We start from the raw sequence: 20,218 nt of genomic DNA on the forward strand, positions 1-20,218 counted from the left end.
ATTTTACTACTCAGAGGGCTGTAATAACAATATAATATTACTGCCACTGTCATCCTGTTCCCACTCTTGAAATGTACCCTGGGTCTGAATGACTCAAAATGAAGAGTCTTTTTACTGAGTGCATAAGGCAATTACAAAGTGTTATTGAAAGAGCACAGTTATATGTCCTGAGAGAGTTAATGAACACAAAAGAGAAAATAACATTTTGTTAATGACATTTGTGTGCATGTCTTTGTCTAGTGCACCTATGGGATCCAATGATAGGAATAATGGTATGAAAGTGTCTTTGCTTTGATTTGCCTTGATTCACCAATACAGATATAACATACACGGTCTGCCTTCATATACTCATCAGTTCATTGTAAATATTGTTGATCCCCTGAGAAGCAGTAACCTGCTTTGACCACTGCAGGGCAGAGGAGAGCGATTCCTCTACTGGAGCAAAGACTTGAACTTGAGACTTATGTAAAGGAAAACTTGAGGGGAAACCCCAAATAAAAGATCTAGTTTAGAAGTCATAATGTTTCTCACACAGCCACCAACTATAATTTTGGCACTTTTACACATGACCCTTAATTGTTACAACTTTTACAACAGCTTGCAATTACTATCTTTTCAAAACAAATTATTTTGTCAAGGTTAGAGTAGATGTAACCACCGTTTCAACCCAGTACGTCCGTTTTCTAAAGAATCCAGGCTTTTCCAGAGAATCCTACATACAACCTGAAGGGTTAAATCTGTTGTGTAAATCCATTTGGCTTTGGCAGAGCTCGAAGCGCCAGTAGAAGCCCTGCCTCAGCAGTTTAGCCTGCCCAATAAAGCAGCAGGCTTCATACCACTGGGACAGTCTGACAACCACAGCCAGAGACAAGCCCATGCCACTCTGTCCAGCAGCCAGACAGGGAGAGGTCCCACACACACACACGCAACACATGCACACATAAATGCATGTACGCATGCATGCAGACAAAAACATCACATTTATGAACATCAACACTTGAAAGTTTATTGAAAGACGTCAGATGAGGAGTACCCCAGGACTCTGAGAGTAACTTGGGTGATGGAAATGCATGTTCAGCGCTTTGCTGTGTATGCTCCTTCAAATGACACACAATGTGACAGGCGCACACAGACGCACACACACAAACCACGAGACCTGACCATCGCTTTCGAGTTCTGGGGCTTTGGGCTTCAGTCCAAGACTCCTCACAGGAACACAGGAAATGACATTTCCTACGTTTTGCAGGACACACAGAGAAAAAGAGAGAGCTAGGGAGAGACAGTCAGAGAGAGAGAGAAACAGAGAGAGAGAGAGGGAGAGTACTGGGAGAGTGAGTGGGAGTTTCTAAGTGGGAACAGAGCATTTACTGTTTCATATTACACAGAAAAGAGGAGAAAGAGGAGAAGAGTTAATGGTGGGTAAGGGCTCTGGTGGGTTGTCCAGTCAGGCTCTGTTTTGAATGTAGCTGCTTGTGTAAGTGCTGTGCAGTTGTCTGGGTTTATGGATTCGCTGACTGTGGAAAATGTACTTCTCTATAGTGGTCCTTGTCCTGACTAAGGCTCTGGTCACAGGTAAGTTCACCTTGTTTACAACAATATAAACCAGTGAGAAAGCGAGCAAGCAGGCAAGAAAGAAGGAGAGTGTGTCAAAAGGAGTAATTTGATCGATCATCTAACATGCACCACTGTGAAACCATGCATTTTGAGTTTATTATGGAGTGTGAAAATAATGTCAAACATACAGGAAAGACACCTCCTAATAGTCACTGTGATGACCAAAAGTTGCAAGTGCATTAAGTTATATTACATTATTGGCAATATTGACGTTGCTTTTGCAAACTGGGCGACTATGGCTTTGTTTAAAATTACACCAGCTGTGGAGTTAAGAAAGTTTGTTCCCTGTGATTAGAGAAAACCTCAGTATATTTTGCATTCTACAAACTGCCATACAGTGGACCTACAACTCATATTTCCTGCCCTATAATCTTTTGGTTATGTTGAGATTTGTGTTTGGCTTGAGTCACTGTCGCTGCTTTTGTTGTCACATTAAATAGTGTAGGACAGACCCTGAGGGAGATTCCCCAACTAACACAGCAACAAAACAAAACAACAAAAAAAGAAGACAGCACTGGGGCCCAGATGGTCCCTGTTATCTTGTCGTGTTTCTCCCTGCCTGTTTCGGGCTGTACTGTACTGAAGATGAATGTTTCCCACCTGTAGATTCTCCTTGCTTGTCTGATCACACATATTGTGTCCAGACTCAGTGTCTCTCCTAAACAGGCTTGACCCAGCTGGCAGCAGAATAAAAGTACCTCCAGGGAAGTACAAATGGGGCACACAGACTATGTTTTCTGATTCTCAGTCCTCTTAGGTTTCTAGCTGTTGCAGACTGAATTCCCCTTCAGTGATGAAATGACATATATAAGTAGAACCAGTGATAGTTTGAGCTATAACACCATAAATCCAAGCAGCCACTGTGGGTGTGCACATAAACGTACTTTGTCTAAATGCTACAATTATGTTTAATTGGCAGGAAATCAAACATCTTGCAAAAATGAACTCAGACTTTCTCCCATGTGGGGCTCATTAGCAGCTCTAGTTAATTACTAATTTAACTGCAGGGAGGGGTCACACAAGCTACCAGATCACAGAGTGTCCTCATGTTTGGAAAAGCAAATGTTTTATGGTTTGGTTTCATTTTATTCTGCCATAAAACAGAACATGGATAACATACAAAAATGTTAACAACACAACAAGAACACATATGTGCTGTGTTTGCAAAAACCAAAATTCAACATAACCAAAAATGACTGCACTAACTACTTGTTCTGCTTATGTCTTTTGTCAACAGAGGTATGTCATGGCCTGAATGTGACAGTGACCCCTGGGCCTGTTGTCATGGTAACACAGAAAGACAACTTAACACTCTCCTGCCTGGTATCTCAGAGGAAGAGGAGCGGCAGTGTCCTCATCCTACGCTGGTTCTTTTCTCCTCTTGCTGCTCCGACTCTGGCGCCTCCTCCCTCCCCTCCATCCCCCTCTCCTCCTGCACTGGAGCCCCCTCAGTTTCTCATTGCAAAGATTGGCATCAAGAAAATGAAGATGTATGGGAACTACACTCGTCGCTTCCCCCAGATGAAGTTCCGTCTGTATGAGGAAATGGAGGGAGAGGTGTACCGGCTGCGGATTCTCAATATGACGGGGACTGACCAGGGTTTCTATACCTGCAGAGTTCAAGAGATTCGCAAACACAGAAACACATGGAGGGCATCGTCCAATGGCACCAGCACCACACAAGTGACAGGTAATTAAAGACGGCCTTCTCTCAATTTCACATTTGTTCGTTGGCAGGGCCGGGCTGGATTATCAGATAATGGGCCCCTGGGCACAGGCATGCAAAAGGCCCCCCATATCTCCTATATGGGAGTACATACACTGTATAGCTGTTAATCTTCTTTTTGTGTCACTGTTTTGCATCTCTTTGTTGTCATAATGCATCTTTTTTGTGGTTTTGTGTCTCTCAAGTAATTTTGAGTCTTATTTGATTGTTTTGTGTCTCTTTGTGGTTGTTTTGCCGCTTTTTGTAGTGATGTTGTGCCTCTCTGCAGCTCCTTTGCATTGCTTTGTGGTCATTTTGAATCCCTCCTTGGTCAGCATGTGATAATTTAAGTGAAATTTTGGAGGTTAGGGGCAGGAGGTCCCCCTTACACACTGGGCCCCTGGGCCTGTGCCCTGTAGGCTTGCTCAGTAATTCTTCCATGGGTCCAGGCCCCAATTTTGGCTGACTGCAGGTTAAAGTGCTGTTTTTCTTTATTTGCTTTTTCAAATTAAGCATGTTAGCCGAGTGGCCAGGAGTTTGAGACCCTTCCTCTCTCTGTGTGTGTTCTTGAACAAGATGTTAAAGCGTTAGGGTGGTGTCCCCTGATATAAGGCAAACCAGAGGTGAATTAGGCTGTGAAACAAAATAAAGTATTGCACAATTTCTTGCACAATAGGGAGTCAGATTGCATTAACTTCTTCACCTTTTCCAGATAAAATGTGAGGGAATTTATTTAACAACAATTTAACCTCCTCTTGGTTGAAGCAGGTGGTTTAAAAAAAAAACAAATCTATCTCTCATGACCACCTGGCAAAACAGTAAAACTGTGCATTGTGTTGTCACTATTTGGCCTTTGACATGAAATGAACAAAGTCTTTTACTTTTTTACTTTTTTTCATACCTTTGTGCAACCCTGGTAACTGACAAAAGAGGATTAAACGCAAAGGGGACTTCTGGTGTAATTACCCTGAAAATGTTTTCCATGGAATATTCCTTTCCGAGGAATTCCCTTACAGCCGCAAAAACTCAGCTGAGACATGCTGTCCATGTTATTTGGCAATGGAAATGACCAAACGAAGGAGGAGCAACAGTTTTTATTAAAGGACAAAGGCCAGATAGAAATGTGTAGCATGTATTTTCTGACTCTAGCTGCGCTTTGCTGTAAGTGGTGCCTGTATGTGTGTTTGAGTGTGACCCCAATCCTCTGGCATTTCCATCTCAAAACAATGAGCTCACACAGCCAAACCACACTTAACAATATCACTCTCTGTGTATGAGTGTGAGGAGTAAAAAGGAGAGTGTTGCTGAGCTGGCTACGTACGTTCAAAAACTCTGAAATACATGACGTCAGCATTCTGGGTTTTCTTTTATGCAAGCCTCAGGAGAAAATTCACTGGAGAACTCAGCTGCGGTGGAACTTATTTAATCGGTGCCAATATGTAACAAACAACTTGAACAAATCAGGTTAGGAACCAATTTAAATCACATGCAGTAATAAATATTTCTTTTGCAGTACGATCCTTAATCTGATTTAACTTTTTAACGATTGATCTGCAGGGAAGATGTCTGTCTCTGTGGGATGCACTGGATAAAGGGGTTCAACAGAAAGTTTAGATGCTGATGTACTGTGCTACAAGTGCGACGACACCTGACACACAGTTGCACAGTTTACCTTTCACTAATTTTATGCCGGAAAACCGTCGAGGCTTGAATCAGACGGAGCCATCAGACAACGCCCTGCCCTATATTCAGGGCAATGTCCCACTAAGGAAGCCACACAACCTCAGGCATCTCCGACATGCATTGACCACAGAACCAGAAACACAAGAGCTGACATTATAAGGGTAAACAAAGAGAAAACGACAGAGTTGTAACTGTAATCCAGGGAACCCCTCAGTCTGCAGATTTCAGTCTGCAGGGCAAAGGCCACACCCCACTCAGATCATTTTATTCAGAAGATTTTGCACGGAGAGAAGATGGTTTGTCTTCTCCTCTCTAAATCTCAACTTCAGACCTTCAGACATCATAGTCGAGTGAATTCTGCTGCTTTCCTAAACTGGAAAAAGGAGCAGACAGTCTGCACGGTTAAATTAAAGTAAATCTTTTTAAGCCCTGCTCTCTGACTTCAGGTCTCTAAACCCTGCTGGTTTTAACAGATGGTTCATGTTTCAGCGTCCTGATTCTGGCCACAGTCCGAACACACGTTGGTCTTGCAGTCTTTATACCAACCTCTTTGGACTTATTTCCCTTCTGCATGCACCTTGGAAGAAGGTGAAGTTGTGGCAGAACCCCCCACCCTGCGTCCTGTCTTCACAGCTGGACTGATGGGGGAAAGCAGATGATTTTAAATCTGTACCTTATGTTTTCAGCTTTTCATGAATACATGTGCGGTATACATTTTGTGCACAAACTTGAGCTTGTATACACACATCTGTAGAGTGTTTAACAGCTCCCAGCCCTGTTAACCCCAGGCTGCGTGAACCAATCAGATGTGAGGCTTAGCATGTGGTTCACCACAGTGTAAAGGTCACATATGTGGTTTACTTGCATTGACTGTTAATTGCTCACATTGTCAAGAGATGCCTGTTGGGTGTAGCCTGTCACCTCGTCAGATGAGTTTCAACTACAGTGTGTCTACTCTAGAAGTCTGTCATTACTTTTAATTTAGTGGTAAGAAGTGTGGGTGGACAAAATAACAGGGACACCATACAATTTAATCCAGTCCAATGAAACAGCATAGATTGGCCCTTTGTAATTACAATAGCAGCGAATTAGCAAGTGTCAAACAAATGTACGTTAAAGATTTAGAAAAAACAGCCTTAAAGCCTCACTGTTACGTCTATAATCAAACTATTTTTTTAAGTCTTGTTTCTTGGACTGTGTACGTTCTCTAGAGAAAAAGCTCTATTTTGAAAAATACATGTCATGCTGTGTTATAAAACTGATCACCTTCATCTGATACAGTTTTTCATGTTCGCTGGCAACACAAAAGCCATCATGTTGCTCCCTGACATTAATTAACGTGATATTCAGACTGAGCGGCCGAGACCACATGTGACAATTTTTGCAGGCAGTTCAGCGGTCTGGAAACAGGCTAGAAGTCAATTAGAGTTAATATCTTATCATTTCTTATTAATATGTTTATCAACCGGTGTTTAAAAGACATATTAAAAACTCATTACGGGGAGCAGAGACTAAGTAATTTATGTACATAGCCTCTGTTCACTCTCCTCAACCTCTTGCTAAATACCCCTGACCTACACACAACCCATCATTCATTGACACACACTGACAACAACTTCCTTATTCCTTCTCTTTTCACACTAATAAGCTCACAAAGGAAATTGCAACATGAAACGATTGTGAAGCGACCAACAAAAGGAAGTGGAGATGCAGAGCAGTGGGATGGGGAACCCCCCGAACACAGTCCAAGAACAGCAATACAACCGGGCCTGTGTGTGTGCGTGTGTGTTTGTGGTGTGTGTGTGTGTGTTTGTGTGTGTGTGTGTGTGTGTGTGTGTGTGGGGTGGGTTTGGCTGATGCTGCTGCAGAATCTCCCTTCATGAGAGCAGTTTTGATATTTCTGGAAACCACTGAGGCTGTCTGCTGCGTTGGGTCTTTGCCCTCAGACAACAGCAATTTATAAAGATTCTCAGTCTGGGCAGTTTTCTACCCTCAACTTACTATTTCTGCTGACTTTTTTTTTTACATTTTTTTCCAGTGCACTTCACTCCTGATGATGGTAGCAGTGAAGGGCTGTGGCGTTTATTTGCAGGTACTGTTTCCATCTCCTCTGTTTTCACTTCACCATATAAGTCTTACTGTGATAATGCCACCATTCTGATGCTTTTTCCTGTTTGTTTTATAGATGTATATCTGTGCGCTGTGCTGATTTGCTCACTGGGCCTGCTCTCCATCTTCCTGTTCACTCTGGTTCTCATCGGCCAGTACTTTCACAGAAGACACAGGCTCAAAGGTAAAAGGATCATTGGTTGTCCTACAGTAACTTCACACTTAAAACTTTATGTTTCAGTTTTCCTGTTCAAAACATAACCAGACGACTTTGCTGTTAAATCAACATAATTTTTCTTCTGCTACTTCCTCCACAGCGAGTTACCTTCTGGTCAAGTGTCCAGAAAGCAGGTAAAGATCTTTAATGTATTTAATTATTTTAATAATAAAACTAGTGTTGAAAAACTATGGGGGTGACTGAAATCATGACCTCGAAGGATATGGCCTTGAACTTGACTGAGACAATATTTGGGCCAGCATATCTATCTAATTCATCATAAAAAAAAGCACATAAGCTCAGTCACTATAAGTTTGTGCAGAAATTTCCCACCATTCAATCTCGTAAAAATAAAGCTCATTGATAGTTTAAACTTAAATGTAGTCAGGATACTGTTGTCACATACCTTCATGTTTTATGGGAATGCTAATGTGACCAAGTACCTTGACAATAACCTGGAATTCCCATTTCCTAAACAGCCCACATTGCTTTCATTCAACTCTGACTCCGACCTCAATGTAACACCCTGTTAGCCCTCTGAAAAGTCATATTTGCAGGTTTAACTGCCGCCGAGAAGACCATAATACACTCACGGCCCTCCCCTGAGCCTCCATCGATAAAAGAATGACTGAATTATTTTAAGGATATTGCTCTCATAGAACGATCATCAGCTGTACTTCATAATGCGCAGGCAAGTATGGTAGACAGAGGTGAGAGATACCCTCGTTGGTTCTCTTTTAAACCCACATTTTCTTGTACGTGTCACCTATACACCCTTTTTCTTTTTTTCCTTTTCTAAAATGTATTTATTTATGTATTTATTTATTTGCATGACAACGGTGATGTGTATATAGTTTGTGTTAATTGCCGTTTGTATATGCAAGGGTGTAGGTTTTGTTTCAACAAAGGGGAAAACACATATGAAACAGGGGGGTTAAGGGTCCTCCACCAGAAAATTTGGAGTATCAAAGTATCAAACACTTAATTTCCTGCACTCTGATCATTTTTAATGCACCAATACATGCCTTTTCTGCATCAGTTTATGGTGTTAATGTCTTTACTTTTGTCAAAGTAAATGTCCTCTGCTACTGTGGACAAATGCACAGTCTAAATATTGAGGGGGAAGTGTCACCTGCGTCAACCTAGATACTATATACAGCTGTGTATATGCAAGAATCCATATCTTAAATGATTTGTGTACAACAATTTTCATGTGACAAATTCAAAACAAAAGATGACAATAAAGCTAGTGTTGAAACAATTAAATGGTTAGTCAGTCAGCTGACATAAAATCAATCAATACTTTTGATAACTGAATCTTTAAAGATTCACATGCTGGTTCTACCTTCTCAGAAGTGAGTATTTGCTACTTTGCTCAGTTTTATATAATTTTCAGTTAAAATCATTTGGTTATGGATTGCTGATTGAAAAAAAACAAGCTATTTTCAATACACTAAATTATCAATTGATAAATTGCAGAAATTATCAAAAGATTAACTGATAATCTAAATTACCATTGGGTGCAGCTGTAATTAAAACTTTAAAAACTCTCCTCTGTTCCCTGCAGCTCAGGAGAAACTGTCACCAGCTCCAGCAGCTCCTCCAGTTCCTCCCCACGAGCCCAAAGGAAAGACACAAGACAGAAAACTGACCGGCGTGCAATAATAACACCACCTAAACTACCCGAGGAGCCACCGCCACACATACCAGCCAAAGGTAACGTGACACATTGAGGGCAGGATGTAACCTCTGGGAGAAATTAAATCCTTCAGTGGATCTCACCTTTTTGGCTTGTGACCTTTTAAAATAAAGTCTACTTGTGACCCCACGTCACAGGTTATGGCCTCAGCGTGGACATGACTTATGTGCAGTTTAACCAAAATAGTACCCTCATGTAAAAGATTTTCATAGGCCTGGAGAGGTTAAAGTATCCGGTGGCCAATATATTGAGCTGTTATCTCACACAGTGAACTTTATTCTGAATTGAAACATCAAATATTTTTCCACAGTCTAATCTATTTTGTCAGGGGCAGACAGAGTGGCAGTCCTTGTCTTCCTCTCAAGTTTCAAACACACTGGAGTCATCAGAGTCGCAGGGGGGCGGAGAGAGGCTCCAGCCCCAAGAACAGGAGTTAGTGGGTAAAGAAAACAGTAAATGAAGGTGTCCAGCAAGCACAAAAGCAGAAAATGATATCTCCGGCCTGATTCAATTTCCAGGACAAAATCAGCACAGCGTGAAAGAGACTGGGAGACTACAGAGTGAAACTTTATACTGTATTTGGGTTAGATCCTGCTGAGTGTATTGTCTGAGGTCAAATCAACACTGATGCTGAAAATGATGTATCAATCTCTTCCGTGGGTTTAATATGAAGTGGTTGTGAGGGACGATTACTTCCTTCGACCACAGTCATGTTTGTGAGTTTATTCCTCTTGGCTGTTGTTCCCAGTCAATTAAGGTTGTGTCTGCTTTTCAGTGCCTGTTGCTGCAAAGAGACCTCAGAAGCCCAGAAGGTTAAAGACTCAACTCAGGAGCTCTGCCCCTGTGAGTGCCCTCATTCTCACCCATCATACAAACACCTCTGTCCACTTCTCCAACATTTATAAAACACATGCACTTAATATATCTGTTAAAATGTATTTATTAACATTCTCAAAATGTGTTTTTTTCAAGCGCAGAGTTGTTATTGAGATACATGCAAGAGGGAATTTGTTTCACGACTGCATGATTGTCTACAGGAGTTTATTGCCGTCTCTTCATTCAGTTATGAGCTTGATAATTCTATTTAGCTTTATTGCTTCTCAAACACAATTATTTATTTAGAGTGCTCCATTGGTTTTATATCTACAATAAAAATGTCAAACAAGTACATACAGAAGAAAACTACTCAAACTAAGGATCATCAGTATTTCTACTGGCGCCGTTCTTGCGATTGTGTCGTGAGAGGAAGCTCTGGAGATGTGAGCGCTTCTTTTGCACGAACATGCTGATTAGATTAGCGCAACTAGGAGGATCTGAGGATGTTGGATAGGACTCCTATTGTAGAAAATGTTTGCAGAGTAAACTGGATGTTCCAAGAGGTCCTGTAAACACATACTTTCTGCAGCTGAACAGCACTTAGGGCATGTTTACCGTGGAAAGCAGAGTAGTACTACTGTTTGCTGAAAAAGATTAAATGCAGGCGGGATGCATTTGCTCCCGATACACAGAGATATCTGTGCTCACTATACATTTTTATACATAGAGCATATTTCCTCTTCTGCCTTATCTCTGGGTTAAATTCCTTCAAGTTTCTCCCGCTCTTTCCCTCCCTCCTTCAGCCTCGAGTACCACAGGATGATAGTCTGACATATGCAGAACTGGAGCTGGTCAGACCGAGGCCAGAACCCCCAGCCACCACCAGCCCTGACCCCACTCCCTCCAGCCCAGACACTGTGTACGCTCAGATCCTCTTCCAGGAAAAACAGCTGTAAACACAGCAGCTCTGGACACATGGATGTCATGGTACCTCCCGGTGAGGGCAACTGAACTAAGTGGCAACCAAAGGACTATATTTATGAACTATCAGTATGGCATTTAGCATTTGTTTTTTGGCTGTAAGTACGCTACAACTGTCGGTAAATGAGGGTTTTGTTTCCTCAGCGCAGTTCCATTCCAGCACAGCAGTTTTTGGGTCTTATAATTCTGTTGTTTTGTTTGTTGGCATCGCCGGCCTGTGAGCCAGATGTTTATAAGAACGCTCTTACTGTTAACTATTCTGTATAAACTCAGGAGACTGTGTGGAAAGAAACTGTTGTCCAGGCTCTCTTACTGCAGTATCGTAAGGCACTGTAACACTCTTCAACTGCATTTATACTTACAGTACTAATACACCAAATAATAAATATATGCCCGGGTCTGACTGTCTTTGAGTCATATAAATGTTCTTCAAAGTGGAAGGGACTGCATTTGTCAGAGCTGTCTGGGGTCACAAGAAAAATCTGTTTTACACAACAAAAGATGAAACCAGCACATTATTACAAACAGCTGCAGTGGTTTCAGTGGTGCTGGTAGAGGGATTTGGTTACTTTTGAACAGAGCTAGACTAGTTGTTTCCCCCTGTCTCCAGTCTTTATGCTAAGATAAGCTAACCAGCTGCAGGTTGTAGCCAAGTGGCAATGTCCAGGGCTGAAAAATAAGGCCAACACGGAAGTGCCAAAAACTTTTGCGCCCCTAATGGCCACTTGAGTGTGGCTCCAAAAAGGGAGTCAGTCCCCAGTTCTGGTGCCAAACTTTACAGCAGAAATAAACATGTTTACAGCCTGGTACAAAAACAGTTTGGTCTCCGAAGCTAATTTCCTCCTTCATGACAAATTAAGGGGCTTAATTTCTATATAAACCAGCCTTTTAAATTCATTAAGGCATAACAAAGGGCGTGGCTGCTTTGAGTGACAGGCTGTCTGTGGACATTGTCTTAGGGCTCTAAGTCAGATCTGTCCTCGCTCCTCCACAGATCCAGCCACTCATCTAAATATGGTCACTTCTGGCTCCAAAAATCCAAGAAGGCAATGGCCAAAACTCCAAACTTGAGGCTTTAAAACGGGAGTCCACAAACCAATGAAATGATGTCACGTGGGATATGTCCATTTTTTAAATATAGTCCATGGTTGTAGCTTCATATTTTCCAGACAGGCTTGAAAGTGCCATCAATCTCTCATCTAACTCTCGCTAAGTAAGCAAATAAGCCTGTTTCTCAAAATATAATTATTGCTTCATATCTACCCTAAGAAGGGTCTGCTGTAATGTCACTGTTTAGACCAGATTTAGCTTTTCTAACAAGAACATACAAAAAAGCGACAGAACAGTGAGACTTCAGTTTCTGCTTTCAAAGTCCAATCAACACGGCACAGGCATAAACAGCAAATATGAATCCTGGAAGCAGCACACATTATGCTCAAGTACCCAAGAAAGGTGAAGGGTACGGGCCAATTTGTGAAGGTCAGTGTGTGAAAAATGGGATGAAGATAGAGGTGCATGGAGAAAGAGAATGATGCACATCCACACACCCTTCTCTCTGTGAGTGGGAGAGATGGAGAGAGAGAGAGACCATCATCCCCCACAGTTCAGACTCACTGACTAGGATGAACCCGCTAATGACTACATTTATTCAAATTAGACTAATTGTAATCATGGTTAATAATTAGCTTTACAGTGCATTATAATTGGGTTAGGCTACAAGATGGTTCTGCCTAGGTGCAATAATTTATTTGATTTAATTATTCTGAGGAACCCAGTGGTTTGACATTTCATATCATAAAACCAGCGGTGTAGAGAGAATGGAGATGGCCGTTAGCTTTAGAGAAGGTCATTGCTCGCTCTCTGGGAAAATTATGAGGACTATTTTCCACTCTATTAAGCTACTCCACTTAGCACAATTAGCCACACACACAAAGGTTAAAGAGAGAGACCTCTTCCTTTATGATAGAGAGGAGTGGTGCATGTGCATGAGAGAACAAGCAGGAAAGGCAGACACAGAAAGAGAGCAAGTCTCCACAATCTTGGCAATCTAACATCTTTTTAAAAGCTAGCTTATTTATCGGAATATCAGTGCATGGATACAAGACAGTCAGCATTGCATTTTTCCATTGATTAGATTAAGATCAATGTTTAGAAGGGGTTAAATTTCATAACGTCTCTCTACAAATGGGTCAGATATACCCAGGAGTGTGTTGTCGGGGCCCTACAGTGATTACACAGAGATTGAACAGTTTGATGAGGCTAAAAAGGCATTTGTCCTCAGTTAACCATAAACACACACAAAAAGCTGTGACAAGCAGAAAGGATACCTCAACAAGGCCCAGACACATTTAACATCACCCACAACACACACACATTTGACATGGTCACAGTAAACTTGAGGAGGATAACGGTCCAACAAATGGCAAAGCAGCCAAATGTTCAACTACTCATAAATACCACATTACAAAGGAGATTGAAAACACATTGTGTAAAACAACAAAGATAGCTCAGTAAACGATTCACGACCAGCAAAACATCCGGAATTGTTCATACCACAGACATGTACCAAAGCAAAACACTGTGACCCTCATAGCACAAAATGCTGACGTCTGCACGCTGTGCTTTTTATGATCATGGATGTTGTGCAGCTTGTGAGAAATGAACGGCTCCAGCTCTGCAATACTATTAAAGAGCCGCGTTCACACAATTTCCCCCGCTTTCAGTTTGAAGCTACCTAGTTTAAACACAAGCTTCTGCTGCGGCCCCTTGTTAGCTATGCTGGAGCAGCAAGGGTCATTTTAAAAGATTGTTTTGAGGCAAGTATTTAGATGCTTGTTTTCCCCATCACATTCCTGAGGCAAAAATTACCCAGCAGTTCTGGGGAATTTCAGCCAGTGTTCTCCTGGTTTTACCTTTATGAATCCCAGATGAAAGTAGAAAAGTGCACTCAGTTGAGTGCAGATTTCTGCCAGGCGGCCCCCCCTGAGCTGTTCGTGGTCACTCTAGACAATTCTTTTAATTCCATGAGAAGCAGTGCAGTATGTTTCAGAAGCATCCAGACGCTAATAAAAATACACACCTTGTCTGATTTTCACAGAGCTGCAGTGCGTTGTACAGAGCAGATCGATTTCTCCTACTAACAGGCACTGTATGTAAAATATAAAGTCTATCATGTAATTATGAGAATGAAGAGAATGAATGCTGTTAATAATCTAACACAGCCACGAATCTTTGATCCCTGTCGTTCATAACTGGACTGCTAATGACAGTTACTTTGTCTGTAGGCTACAGCACAAGTAGGAAATAACAACAATAAACAGTTAAAATAAAGGCAGAAAAGAAACCATTTAACTACACAGCCTGCTTACTTACTTGTGGTAAAAGAACAAATATTATGAAAAATGACTAAATCAACAAAACCTGCATGTCTACAAAATTGAGCAGGCAAAACGCTCTGCTTCTGAAATGCTCCCGGTGTGGTATGACGCTGTGTGGTGGATGAACAAACCCACTGCCTGACCACTGAGAACTGCGGCTGGTGCAATGGTCCCTCCTGGCTCCATTATAATCACCATGGCGGCAAACACAACAACAAAAAAAACGTGATTTATTCATCTCCTAATGTGCCTAGTGGATCACATCAGGTATGGAATTAATCTCCAGAAGCTCTGACTCAAAATGAGACCAAACTTTTCTGTACGTGTCAGTTTTTGAGCCGTGACGAAGGCCAAAGTGTAGCCTGCAACAGAAGGTAAGGCTTGCTGTATTTAGCAAGATGATTTCTGGAAATCTTTTGGCCCCTACCTGCTGCTTAAGAGGAGCAAGAAGTCAGCAGTTAATGACAGTATAAAATAATTTTAAAAAAAAGAGGATTTTTTAATAAAAAATGATGAATCACCACATCCACAAGAAATCCTTGAGCATATAGTCATACACATGCACACAAAATATTAGGCTAATTGGCTCAGTAGTTTGCTAGATCAGCTGCAGACACACAAAACACATAACACACATGCACACACACGACCGCACACATGATAATGCAATAAAATAAAATCCCTGCCACCCAAGATTTTAGTCTTAATCCAAATCACAGACACTCAGGAGAAGATTTTTACAAATAACTCTCAATAGTTTTATTCAAAGTCGTTGAAATTCAGTATTTACAATGTAACATACAGAATTAAATATCTATGTAGGAGATAGAATAATCTATATCGCCTGAGGCTTGAATGTACCAAATATTGTAACAGTTTGCCCTTAATGCACACACACACCTGATCTGAAATACATCAGGTGTCAATGCTCAGCTGGTGTCAGACCTGAGACGCTGATGGATTTTCTGTGTCAGAGTCTCTCTGGGAGGATAAGGGCTGTGTGGAAATGATGGCTGGAGGCACGATTGTGTTTAAAGTCTGCCATTTCTCATTCACACGTCCAGGTGAAAACTCTGCCCCAGGCATCGCCCGCCAACAGAGTAGCATGGCTCCTACACAGAACACAGTGTGTTTAGGTTATATGAAAATCAATCAGTGAAGCTATAAAGCACAATATAATACATATATGATGTGAGTCAGAGTGGGTGAGCTGATTTCCAATCAGTTAGTTCCACAAGTATATTAGTTATAAAATAGAATTAAATGTTTATCTTAAGAACAATTAGTTAATTGTAGTGTGCAAATGTAAACTCTGTCCCTCCTCTCTGTGCTGTGAGCAGGTGCATTGTATTTACTGTACCTGGACATGGCCAGCGCTGTGATGGCCGGATTATTCTTGCTGCGGCGTTGCGACACAGCCTGACTTCTGTCCAGCTCTTGACACAATACCAGATGTCTCTTCCAGCCTTTAACCTCGCATGAGCTGCTCACTGTGGATACATCACAAGAGTACATCAACCCCCATTTATTACTAAATCACAGGGCAGGTGTCCAGCCTGTCTGTAACCCTGACCCAGCGCTCCCCACGAAAAATGAAAATGTGCATTAACGCAGTGTTTATCTGTGGTCAGCAGGCCGTTAAAGGGAGAAAAATCCCTCGAATATAAATGCTTCAATGTTACATAAAGACTCGTCTCAATGTAATTTGCCAGGCATAATACTCCTATGAGGTGACGCGAGGCTGTAACCAACGTATGCCAAATTGGATCTGGGTATTATTGCTTTCTAAATTATACACGCACACACACGTCAGCAGAATTACTCATCAGTGTTTACTGCCTCTATGTTTAATAACTTTATAACAACATAATTCCTGCTAGCCCTAATGCTAGTGAGGGATGGGGTAAGCATTACAAGCTCTCATCTGGAAACAACACTGTCTAGCTCCGAGATGAGCGGTTAAAAATAATCATCTCACACTTAAGGATTTATCTAATTAGATAGCGATGTTTTTTTCTTTTTGAAACACAAAACACAAGAATCATTTCCTTTGGTGCAGCTACATCTTAGTCAGACTCACAGTTTTGCTACTGTCAGCCACTCCCATCATCCGTGTTGTTAGAAATACAATACCTATATGCATATCCCATCCTACTGCCAGTAACATTACCGTCTCTCTCAGCTCGGTCTTGCCCTGGGGACACAGGCTCTTCTGGAGGGCCAGGTAATTGTGTTCTGGTGTACTCTGTCTTCCATATCTGTATGAGAGACACATAACGAGTAGCAAAATCAGACATAATTCAACATAATAACAAACACACTCACATAAGCACCAGCGTGCGCGCACACACCCCATAACTCAAGGTAATAATAAAGTAATAATACCATTTGTGTGTGTGTGTGTGTGTGTGCTGTGCATGTGGCACGGGCACCCACTCCCAAGTGAAGCCCAATTTAGAGTTTGCAGCTTTGATTGCAGAGAGGCAGTATGTGCTTATATTAATCCTACACAACAACAGTGACACACACAACCCATATGCTGTTATTAATACCTTGATGGACATCTAAGCTGCTACCTGCGAGGCTAATACCAAAGTAATGCCTGCCATATTTGAATACAGTATACTGTATAAAACCAACGCCTCCCGCTGATCCATTAGTCCTACAAAGAGCTGCCGGACAGTGACTTTACGGACTGACTTTTAAATTCAATTTATTGGCACCAAAAGCTAAATGACCTATTACTGAATAACACTTTATACAGGAGTATCAAATAGATAATTAGGAGATAAAAAATATATTCTAAATACACTTTTTTTTTTTTTTAACAGATGTAACCTCCAGCGACATTTACCACAGAGATTTATCTTAATTTATGGGAACAGTCAACATATTTTGCAGCTAATACTGCACATTGAATTTTCTCCCAGATAGGGCAGTTTCTGAAGATTGTGGAGATGAATACACTCAGAATAAACGTTTATTTAAAAAAAACTAATTTAAAGGTCCAGTGTGTATGACTTAGGAGGCTATATCGGCAGAAATGGAATATAATATAATAAGTATGTTTTCCTCAGAGTATAATCACCTGAAAATAAGAATTAGTTGTGTTTTCGTTACCTTACAATCAGCTATTTACATCTACATAGGGAGCTGGTCCTTGTCTAAGGAGATTGCCATGTTGCACCGCCATGTTTCTACAGTAGCCTGGTAAAGACAAACCATTTGTGTTTTTGTATCAGCCACCGTAGTTAAAGGCCCCTCCGCATCAAGAGCGTCAGCAAAAAACAGACTTTTATAAGTTTAAATCACCGGGTCTGTTTGTTTTGGAGGGGAAGAGACCTGTGCGGATAATTTGGCTCCCGGTATAAACCTCCTGGACTTCTGGATCTTAATTTATCAGAGAAAAAAAGGTTGTCACACATTAGTGGGTGCTGGGCTACTGGCAAGTCTGCAACATGCCAAACATTGTAGGATAAACAGTAATTTGTAACGTGTAAGTGTTTTTATTGGTTTTAATCACCTGGTTTATTTCTTTTGGAGAGGAGGAGACCTCTGTGAAAAAATTGGGTCATGGTAAAACATTCACGAACAATAGACACAGAAGGTTTTTGGTCTAATTACTTCATGATTTGGTGCTTCTGTTTCAAGATGATTTGGTCATGCCACACATTCACTCTCATACACACATTATTACACGCATTAAAAAAACTCACCCGTATGATGCCGTCTGCACAGCCCATGACGATTACATTCCTGGCATCCCACTGGTCTCGCTGTGTGAAGCTGACACACAGGATGTCTGCCCGAGGCCCGCAGGAAGTGTCAGTGCAGGTCAGCAGCTGACCCTTCATGGTCCACAGGTAGAGCAGAGGTCCCGCACATGACGCAATCTCGCCCTTGGACAGAGTAACATGATGTTGACGCCCATGCGTGGCAAAGATACACACAAAGCACAAAAAAGGCAAAACACACACAAAGAGGATATGCATGCTGTCAGCAGTGACAGTCCTCTCTTCCTCATGCTGTGAGCTGAATTATGGGGAACAACATGACGACAGTGAGCCAGAAATGACACAGAGAGAAAGAAAGTGAGATTTTGAAAGTAGAGAAGGTAGAGAATTACAAAGAAGGAAATAAAGAAGGTGGACTTACAGTAAGTTCATTGACAGCCAGTGCAGAGACACTGTTCGTGTGTCCTGTTAACTGGGTGACGTAGCTGAGCTCCTCCATATCCCACAGGATACAGGTGAGGTCACAGGAGCCACTCACTATCATGCTGTGGACCTCGGACACAGCTAGGCACGTCACTAAATCTGTGTGGCCGTATAACGGCTGTGAAGAAAATTTGGACCAGTGTTATTGTGTGTTTATGTGTGAGCAATTACATTCTGGATGTTATTTTTAAATCACTGTTGCAAACAGACATGCAGACAAACCTGTCGGAGCTTCATGTGAGTGAGTTTGTCCTTGCTTACAGCTACATCCCACACACACACCACAGTGCTGGTTCCTGCAGTGACGATGGTTGCTGGGTTGGGACAGGCAGCGCACAACGTCTCCCCCCAGTCACACAAACTCTCACATACAGCAAAGGTCTGGTGACGGACATACATAAGTAGACAATTATTACTTTGTGTATATGATGGACTGAGTTTATGGATATGCTTTAGCAGTTTAGCATATTTAATGCTTTCATAAGATCATAATGTAGACTCGTAGTTGTAAAGGGAATTTTGATGGTAGTTTAAATACTATCTTTTAATGTGTTAGATTATTTTAATATTAATTTTTCACTTTAAAGGCCGGAAACCCAAGAAAAGAAGTCTAAAACTTGTGAAAGAGTAAAGTCTGGAGCGACAACATCTTTCACAATTGATCTTTCTGACTCCTGTGTATTCTGTAATGGTGCCACAAATACAATTATACATTTATTTTATGAATGCATTCATGTTCTTCTGGATCAATCCAGAGCATGTTTTTGATATAGGGGCGGCACTGTGGGGCAGTGGTTAGCAGTGTTGCCTCACAGCAAGAGGGTTCCAGGTTTGAATCCACCGGCCGGCCGGGACCCCCCATGTGCACAGTCTGCATGTTGTCCCCATGTCAGCATTGGTTTTCACTGGGTTCTCCGGCTTCCTCCAACAGTCGAAAAACATGCACGTTAGGTTAACTGGTGACTCTAAATTGCCCGAGGTGTGAATCTGAGCGTGACTGGTTGTCTGTCTCTATGTGTCAGCCCTGTCCAGGGTGTACCCTGCCTCCCGCCCAGTGTCAGCTGGGATAGGCTCCAGCAAACCCGCGACTCATGTTTTCTTAAGTATGGGCAGAATGATCTGGACAGAGATCGTGTTTTTTTATTTTAAATCTCCTCATTTTATAAGGTCAGTTTTATATCCTAATGGTCTGTAAATTGTCTGAAAGGAAACACAATATTCACCACTTCAAGCATGAAATGAAACAGTTCTTTGAAACACTAAATGAGAAAAACATCTTTCCACTTCATTGTCTCTGGTGTTTTCCAGGACTTTATACTTGATGACATCATAAATTTGAGTTTCAGCACTCCAGTTTTGGATTTGGGAGTTGTTCATGTTAATTAATATTGTTGGACTGTCTTAGACCATTGGAATAATGTGTATGAATTCTGGAAATGGGCCTGAAAAAAAAAAGGCCATACAAAACAGAATCCAAGACATCGCTGTGATATCAGATACACAGAGTGTGTAGGGCAAGAGATGGCATTGCCAGGCATGGGAAGTACAGGGTTTTAAATAGTTGTCAAGAAATCAGTTGACACAGCAAACACAGCGGTGTGTGGCACTATGAAGTGGGTGAAAGCTTGGCAGATCATAAGGATCGCCTCATTGTTTTGATTGAGCGTGACTAGTGATGTAAGAGCCAGCTGATACTGATTAGCTGACTGTGTGTGTGGCTCGACCCACATCCAGTTAGACGCTTCACATGCATGTGATTGAATTGGGAAAATTCAGTTTCTATAAGTGTGTGTAACACTG

The 20,218-nt window shown here is 41.6% G+C and overlaps 2 protein-coding genes across 3 annotated transcripts in view; one reads left to right on the plus strand and one right to left on the minus strand.

Moving 5' to 3' along the window:
* The first annotated feature begins 1,330 nt into the window (after nucleotides 1–1,330).
* On the plus strand, nucleotides 1,331–11,223 carry vstm4a (V-set and transmembrane domain containing 4a). The gene is made up of 8 exons (XM_050071190.1): nucleotides 1,331–1,572; nucleotides 2,852–3,304; nucleotides 7,041–7,094; nucleotides 7,188–7,295; nucleotides 7,429–7,462; nucleotides 8,896–9,044; nucleotides 9,803–9,870; nucleotides 10,647–11,223. The coding sequence occupies exons 1-8, from the start codon at nucleotides 1,524–1,526 to the stop codon at nucleotides 10,797–10,799; spliced, it is 1,068 nt and encodes a 355-aa protein (XP_049927147.1). The 5' UTR covers nucleotides 1,331–1,523; the 3' UTR covers nucleotides 10,800–11,223.
* Nucleotides 11,224–14,935: 3,712 nt separating this feature from the next.
* Nucleotides 14,936–20,218, minus strand: part of wdfy4 (WDFY family member 4) — a 47,992-nt gene continuing 42,709 nt past the window's right edge. For both annotated transcript variants that reach the window (XM_050070990.1, XM_050070989.1), the window contains exons 59-64: nucleotides 18,641–18,799; nucleotides 18,357–18,536; nucleotides 17,918–18,100; nucleotides 16,372–16,459; nucleotides 15,562–15,691; nucleotides 14,936–15,313 (exon numbers count right to left, since the gene is read on the minus strand). In XM_050070990.1, the coding sequence (XP_049926947.1) occupies nucleotides 15,250–15,313; nucleotides 15,562–15,691; nucleotides 16,372–16,459; nucleotides 17,918–18,100; nucleotides 18,357–18,536; nucleotides 18,641–18,799 (804 nt within the window). In that variant the 3' untranslated portion in view covers nucleotides 14,936–15,249. The remainder of the gene's footprint in view (nucleotides 15,314–15,561; nucleotides 15,692–16,371; nucleotides 16,460–17,917; nucleotides 18,101–18,356; nucleotides 18,537–18,640; nucleotides 18,800–20,218) is intronic.

Source organism: Epinephelus moara, chromosome 19, assembly GCF_006386435.1.
Source record: "Epinephelus moara isolate mb chromosome 19, YSFRI_EMoa_1.0, whole genome shotgun sequence".
Taxonomy (NCBI): domain Eukaryota; kingdom Metazoa; phylum Chordata; class Actinopteri; order Perciformes; family Serranidae; genus Epinephelus; species Epinephelus moara.